The following is an 8,019-nucleotide window of genomic DNA, read 5'->3' on the forward strand; positions in this document are numbered from 1 at the left end:
ATTGGAGCAGCTCTTGATGCTGAGGGCTTTCAGCATGTCTCCATTATGTCCTATACTGCCAAGTAATTACTTGATTGATTATCTTTGCTTGTCTTACAAAGTGCACAATTCCTGCTTTTTTTAGAACATTTGTTTTGCAACATGCTTAATTGCACTTCTTTAGCATCCCGCGCTGGTTTACGTGAGTTATTCACTCTTTTCTTAAATGGGTGTATATTTCAGGTATGCAAGTTCGTTTTATGGTCCTTTCCGAGAAGCGTTGGACTCAAATCCACGATTTGGAGACAAGAAAACGTATATCACTTGTTAACCTAATCTTGAGTCTGCAGACTATTCTTTTTATGACACTGTTTGTGCTGACGAAGCTCACTTTTGCATGAACATACTTAAAATAGGTATCAGATGAATCCTGCAAATTATAGAGAAGCCCTGGTTGAAACTCGTGCGGATGAGTCCGAAGGAGCTGATATTCTTTTGGTTAGTTCAACTTTCTTGGTGATACTAACCTTATTCTGAGAGTGGAACCTAATGTTTGCTGGTGATACTTGGATAATAGGTGAAGCCAGGTCTACCTTACTTGGATATAATAAGGCTTCTACGGGATAACTCTGCTTTGCCCATTGCTGCATATCAGGTACTTAACATTTATAAAACTTGCAAATGAAAAACTCAGCCTGATTTGAATTTTTAAAATGCACAGAACCTTAAAGATCATGAGCAGGTTTGTAATGACAGAGAATGGTATGTTAAATTGAAAATTAGAATGTGAAAGTTTCAGACGGCTTCACACTCAATCTTGTTTCTTCTCCCGATTATATCTTATCTCCAAAATCTTGTCCAAATCTCTGATGGCAGCTTATTTTTCTGATTCTAAGTTTCAGTTTGTAAGTCATGGCAGAGGAGTTATAATACGCGAAATTTGAGTAATGGAATAAATAATCTACAAAAATAGTATTTATTTGGTTTGCATTTCTTTCTACTGTTCCTAGGTTTCGGGTGAATACTCCATGATTAAGGCTGGAGGTGTTCTTAAAATGATTGATGAAGAGAGAGTCATGATGGAGTCGTTGATGTGTCTTCGACGAGCAGGTGCTGACATCATTCTCACTTACTTTGCTTTGCAAGCTGCTAGATGCTTATGTGGAGAGAAGAGGTGAGATGTGTGCGTTGAATTGGTGTAGAATATTTTGACAGTCATATAGATACCATGTGTACTTGACCTCGAAACTACATTATTGATGATGGAATAAAATGCAGAGTTCTTCATGTATTGTTTTGCCCTTATCCAATCCCACCACAAAACAGTGTGCTCAAAAACACTAAATTCAGCAAAACAATAGCGCACCACTGGATTAATAAGGTGTGTTGCGTCCTACTTCATCGGCCTTGTAGGTATTCAAATTCCTACAGATGTACTTCTTGCTACTACTTATTTAGGTTGTGTTTGGATCGAACGATTTGAAACTAAATGTTTAAAATGATTCCAAGATCAAGTAGTTATAAAATAACTCAGAATGATTGCTAAAGTATCTTAATTCCAGAGTAAGTTAAAACCTTGCAAACAAGTGCAAGTGGCCTGCTATTATGGAATTCTCAGTTCTTTGTCTAAACCCAAGTTAGTAGATTTCTTTTCGACTTACTTGTGCTTGGAAACCTTAGGTCAAAATCGATTCTAACGTTTACATATAAAAGAAGTCGATTCTACCCTTTGTTAGATGCAATTATTTCTTTTACCACCATAAGAATACAGAATTACACTTTGGAAATCAATGAAGTGAAAAATGTTGATGCAAAATACATGGAGATATGATCTATTGAGAATTACTGCATCGCTGGTATCCTGATAAACAAAGAAAGAATAAATAAATACTCTAATGCTTCTCCTTTTGTTCTGATACATAGACAAACTAAGTTAAGGCTTTTGTACCATACTTGGTCCACTCCACATGAGTGGGGGTCTGGGGGTGTGGGCTTCAAATTTTACCCATTTCCACTTTACCTTTTTCCTAAGTAACAAAACTTTTAGTTTTTATGCACATCTTCAGTCTTGATTAAACCCGTTGATTGAGATGTCTGGAAGCCCGTTGATTGAGATATCCCGCTCATGTAGATATCTCTCAGCAATGGCAGCATGAGTTGCTGCGCCAATGGGAAGGGCATCTTCATCTATCATAAAATGTGGGGAATGGGGCGAGTGCACTGAACCTAGTGTCTCGTTCTTGATGCCTATGTAGAAGAAGGCTGCAGGGATCACTTCCGAGTAGAACGAGAAGTCCTCTGCTCCCATTACGGGTTGGACGACTCGGAAGTTTGTGGGTCCCACCAGATCAACTGTGGCCCTCTTGACATGTTCGTACATCTGTTCATCGTTTACCATTGGCGGGTAAATCGTGTCTGCATTCTCAAAGAAGTCTACTGTTGCTGAGCATTTGTAGACCTTAGCTTGGGATACAATGACCTGTTTTAAGATGTTCAAGGTTTCTCATCAACGTTCCGGACGTAGAAGCAGCAGTTTTGAATAGGTTGGATCAGGTCGAAGGACTAACCTCCTCTATTCGTTTGAGAAGGTGGTGGAAACTTGTATTTGCAAAAGCCCTCAAGGTGCCACCAAATTCAACCCCCTTTGGTATAGCATCATGATCATCTCCACTGTTCAAGAAAGTTACTGAGACCACCTGGCAAAGTAAAATGGAAACCAATAGTAATTAGGTTGATTTTACTTGGCATCTTATCAATGGTACTGTTAAAGGAGAACAACTTACCACATGGCAAATCTGGCAAAAATAGTACTAGGCAACCTTGGGAGCTAATATTGGACGCTATCTCATAAGAAAAATGGAAGGTGAATTAGATGCAATATAACCCACCTGAGAGTCCAAAGGATTTGATTCACGAGACACGATGCCCTGTAAACTGATGACGGCAGCTGAGGCAGCCAATATGGGGTTGCCAGATTGATGGAGATTCCCACCCACACCCCATTCACTAGTTATAACAGCCTTGAAGAAGCCGCAACCAGCAAGTAGAGGACCAGATCTTGACCCAATTACAGCAGTAGGAAGCAGGTGCGATATGTGCACTGCGAAGATGGCCTCAACGTCTTCAAGAGCACCCTCTCTGATCATTCGTTTTGCACCATTCCCCGCTTCCTCCGCTGGCTGAAATAGCAGTGCCACTGTCCCCTATCATGACAAGAGTCAAGAAATATTAGTATTATGCTATAAAGCAAAGAGCTACAGGAAAATGATCTGGTGTCTATAATTCAACAGACTAAAATATCGTCTCAGAAACATAATCCTTTGATGACTGTGACTTTCTATCTCACTTAAGTATGTAATTCCAACATTATTTCCCGGTTATTATCATGAAATATACACTGTTTCCTGTAGACAAGGCGCCCAGAAAGTTGCAGTTGCATCCGTCCCCTACTCATTATGAAACCTTTGTGGAGAAAATGACCTCAGAAGGACGCATACAAGTTGGCCAGACAACGTGCACGCCTCGCGCTAACAGGATTTTCAAGTAATATGACACGTCATTCTGATAGACATTGACAAGTGAAACCGACATCAATGGGATAGAAGCGCCACCAACATAAGCGTACCATGCAATCCAACATGATGACAAATTTGTACAGCCTAAGCCGGACCCAGAAAATTGGCTCAATAGATCTTTCAAGAGTCGCATCTCAGCTCAACAAAGGCATCTTTGAATAAAAATCACCAGCTATTCTTTTCAAACGATGGCTGTATTCGAGTCCTGATTACGGAAACCTCCATCTTTCATCTCATTTGGGAAAAAGGTGTCATGTCTCTAGTGGTTTTTCTGTATATGCCCCCCACTATGGACTTAACATGAGAAAGGATGTGAAAGAGAAATCCTAAAATTCTTAGCTGCATATGATGCTAATGGTCCCTGCAAGTGGTTGGATGTCATTGTCTATGAATACTAAGAAATTCCCCACAACCTCAAACAATCAGTAGGTATGGATCATTTAACTGCTCTATCTTAGAGATTGTTTTCTTTTCCGACAGATTTCAATATTCGGTTTAATAAAGCAAGTGGCCAAAACTCGCGGTGGCTCCTACCAATACACAATTGATAGAAGTGGTAATTCTTGGGGCCATTGAAAAGTTAAATTGTCGTCTCCTATGAAAGCGTCTTCCATTACCACCTCAAAATATCTATTAAGATATAGCATATAGAGCTTAATTCCGGTCTACTATCAGGGAGAAATGTCTTCATGCTTGCCTAATAGAGGGGACCGTGAACTAAGGTTTTTTGTGCGCTTACAGCTCAGTTGAAACTCTAAACACCATTTCCCCACATTTGGCGCGTAGTCCTGATTATAGCAGTAAATAAAACATCCATCTGATGTAAATGCTGGAAAGAAAAAGACATGATGCAATACAGTGGCTGTACCTATTGACTTTGATATTACCTCTAGACTCAAGTTAAGCCGATAAAACCAACTACGTAATAACCCACCGAGCTACCCGATTTAAGTTTTCACATCAAGTTGTATGCAGTAAAGGATCTGTTTGCTGATATACTGATGCTGTTCCACACAAGCTATTCTTTTCACCCTTATAAAATTAAGCAAACACTTAATGAAGTGCTGAGAATAGGCTTTCCCTTACTACATATGTAAAATAGTCCAAGATTCTTCAAAAATCAGACAAAATCCACTCAGTTCACCTCTATTCAGAGGAATAATTGAGTCTTGAATCATGATTCTTGTTTTCATAACAAAAAAGAACTAATTGGCACAATAAAAATATAGGCAATGTTTGGATTCATGTTTTTGCATTTTTCGAGACAAGATAAAACACACCTAATGTTTGTTTTTGTGTTTTTACACTGCTTTTTTGTTTTTCAACTTTCTATATATATATATATTTAATAATATAAAAGAGACATGATTTGACAATAAATAGTGATTTTTGTCCCCCAAAAATACAACATTAAACATACAATATTTATATATAAAAATATATATAAAAGAGATATGATTTGACAATGAACAGTGAGTTTTGTATCTCAAATCCTAACATCAAACTTACACCACTTATTTTAAAATATTTTAAATTATCTCAAAACACAAATTCAAACATACCATCTATTTTCATAACACACTTACTTATGTCTATCTTTTATTCTCTATCTCCAAACAAAAAACACTCAAAACATGAGTCCAGACACAAGGATAATATCTGCAACTTGTACCAACCATTATTCCAGAACCTTATTAAGCATCATGATAACATTAGCTTTAGCTACAAAAAATATTTGCGTTAAATTAACGTAGTGACTACAGGAACCTACCTTCAAATAGTGCTCGCGCGCTTTCAAGATCCTAGCCGCACCGAGGAGCATAGCCACATGAGCGTCATGTCCGCAGGCGTGCATCTTGCCTGCATTTTTGCTTTTATTATCCCATTCAACAGCTTCCTGTCAAGACATTAAAGGTGGTCAAATTCCAACCATTTTTTTTTAACAGCCTTTCAAGCCAACCACCCTTTGTTGCAAACAGGAACCAGGTTTTAGTACAACTTAGAAAAACGTTTGATAGCTAAACAATTAGGAAACCACAGGCATCAAAAGCAATGTCCTCTTATTTCCTTATGGTCCCCACTCCCCCACTGAGACACTTAAAATTATCAATGTGCATACAAAACGAATCAATTAATACTGAAAACCGCATAGAATTTGAAGAGATAAAAAGGTAAAACTGTAAAACCTGAATGGGCAAGGCGTCCATATCAGCCCTGATCGCCACAAAAGGCGATTTCCCGGTTCCAACCATGGCTCTGATCCCTGTTTTCGCCAATGGGAAACGGTACCTTATGTCCAGTTCATCCAATTCCCGGCGGATGACCCGGCTGGTCTCGTGTTCCTCAAAAGCCAGTTCCGGGTTCTCATGGATCCTCCTTCGAATGGATTTTACCCATTTCACGTTCTCGGGTTTCTTGGCGATTTTCAAGATTTCTTCAGAGCACGCCCTGCTCCAGACACTGCAGTCCGTGTTGAAACTGGGGACTAAAGACTTCTTCTGCCCAGATGAAGAGGAGTGGTTCTTGGATTCCAGAGCGGGTTTTCCCAGCGTCACCATAGCGGATTCAAAGTATGAAAGATCATGATCAGGCGATTGTGTGAGGGTTTTTGCTGAAACTTGTGGTGGGGTGGTGAGGATGATCATGCAAGAAAGAGTGAGCAAAATGGACATAACAATATTAGAAAAAGGTGAATTCCTTTGAAAAATCTTCATTGTTGTTAGTATTGGATTAGATTATTGCGGAGAGCCAAGTAAGAAGATTGAGCCTTTCTTGGAGTTTTTTATGGAGGTGAAATGGGAGAGATGAGTTCAAGAAAAGGAGGGGGTGGGGGGGTGGGGAAGCTCTGTGAGCGAGGTGGAATAACAACACGTGGGGTTTAACGAGAGAAGAGCATTGAAGTCACACATATTGTCACGTGCAAGAATTTGTTCCGACGCTGTCATCGATTCTAGTTGTAGAAAGAAGCAGATGAGTGGGTCCCCCCATTTTGTAGGGTTAAAATAGGTAGTTTTGCAGTGTACGACTCTAGCCTTCACATCTTCCCATTACCCCAAATTCCAATTTCCCACTTCAATTCCCTTTTCCTTTTTCTTATTTCCACACGTGTTGTATAATTTTTCTGCACTTCGACAATCAAATCAGTTAGACGAATCCTTGGGAATTCCTTTATGAACTTTGGACTAAACAAACAATTGGGCAGATACTAGGTACTTTTACCTATTCGAAATTAATAATATCTATGCCCTCAGCCGAAAATTCTAAATGATCTCTATATGTACGTTACTGACTTATAAAACGACACACATACAGAGAAATAAATACAAATGTTAGGCAAACTAACTTCATCTACGACCGACATCAACTTTAATACACAATCAAGTCTACAGCGCAATCATATGAGTATGCATAGGGACAAAGTCGCGTGTTGTTATGGTTTTGTACGAATTTAGTATAGTTTACATTTAATATTTGTGTGCCGATAACAATCTTATTCTCTAAGTGGTAAATAATTTATTTACAGAACGTGTATATTAATTAACGAGAGACTATGTACATTGCAACCGACCAATGAGATGAATTTTCTTTTTTTATTTTTTATTTTATTTCAATTAATAATTGAGGGGTTGGGGTCAAAAAAGGATAGAGTTGAAAATTGGGATGTTGATTGTAGTAATGGTGAGAGGTTCATTTTCCATCACAAGAAAATGCCAATGGGGAGAGAAGAGAGCTGCAATTTGATAATATCCTTTGCCTGTCAATTTCAAAGGAACCTTAACCTCTCCCTTTAATTTTCTTTTTATTATTTATTTCTTTATATATACAATATGTAATCCCTTTACTTTTTTTTTTCCCTATTAATTGTGACATTTCAACTAGGGTTGATGGGTTAGGGTCTATTCAGAGGTGTTTTCAAGAACTTAAAATTGGGATAATTGCATTGTTTTTTTTGAAATTTGGTATAATTACACATAAATTCTCTATAATTTGAAAAATTACATCTAATAATCGTGACATTTGTCTTTGTTCTATAAATAGATCCCTTTTTAGTTAAAATTCACAAAATTTGCTGATAGTAAAAAAAAAAAAAGAATTAAAATTCATCTCTATCCCGGTTGACTAATTACTAACTTATTGCAAATCAAAATAAATATTTTCTAACCAAAATAGTCTTACATGGGTGAATATATACATCCTCAAATGCACTAGCAGGTATGAAGGTGTATAAGGGTAGTTTGATTAGAAGAAGAATATTTAATTCGTAATACATCAGTAATAAGTCAATTAGGAATAAATGTAAATTTTTATTCAATTTTTTTTCCTAATATCAACAAATTCAATGAATAACCTTGACTTGGATGGAAACAAACGTCAAGATTTTTTTTTTACGGCTTTTGCTTATGAATTATTTAAATTAAGATGATCTAAACTAAAAGTTATAAGCAGTTTCGTACCAACTTCTGCA

At 37.7% G+C, this 8,019-nt stretch overlaps 2 protein-coding genes across 2 annotated transcripts in view; one reads left to right on the forward strand and one right to left on the reverse strand.

Moving 5' to 3' along the window:
- LOC105155358 (delta-aminolevulinic acid dehydratase, chloroplastic-like) overlaps positions 1 to 1,268 on the forward strand; it is a 5,397-nt gene extending 4,129 nt beyond the window's left edge. Inside the window, exons 10-14 of the mRNA XM_011071221.2 lie at positions 1 to 62; positions 223 to 294; positions 396 to 477; positions 557 to 634; positions 990 to 1,268. The exon at positions 1 to 62 is cut by the window's left edge and continues 24 nt beyond it. Of these exons, the coding sequence (XP_011069523.1) occupies positions 1 to 62; positions 223 to 294; positions 396 to 477; positions 557 to 634; positions 990 to 1,157 (462 nt within the window). The 3' untranslated portion in view covers positions 1,158 to 1,268. The remainder of the gene's footprint in view (positions 63 to 222; positions 295 to 395; positions 478 to 556; positions 635 to 989) is intronic.
- LOC105155359 (IAA-amino acid hydrolase ILR1-like 6) lies at positions 1,785 to 6,383 on the reverse strand. Its single transcript, XM_011071222.2, has 5 exons — positions 5,741 to 6,383; positions 5,326 to 5,451; positions 2,868 to 3,182; positions 2,547 to 2,675; positions 1,785 to 2,458 (listed from the first exon to the last, which is right to left on the reverse strand). The coding sequence occupies exons 1-5, from the start codon at positions 6,266 to 6,268 to the stop codon at positions 2,042 to 2,044; spliced, it is 1,515 nt and encodes a 504-aa protein (XP_011069524.1). The 5' UTR covers positions 6,269 to 6,383; the 3' UTR covers positions 1,785 to 2,041.

This window comes from Sesamum indicum, linkage group LG2 (assembly GCF_000512975.1).
Source record: "Sesamum indicum cultivar Zhongzhi No. 13 linkage group LG2, S_indicum_v1.0, whole genome shotgun sequence".
NCBI classification, from domain to species: Eukaryota; Viridiplantae; Streptophyta; class Magnoliopsida; order Lamiales; family Pedaliaceae; genus Sesamum; species Sesamum indicum.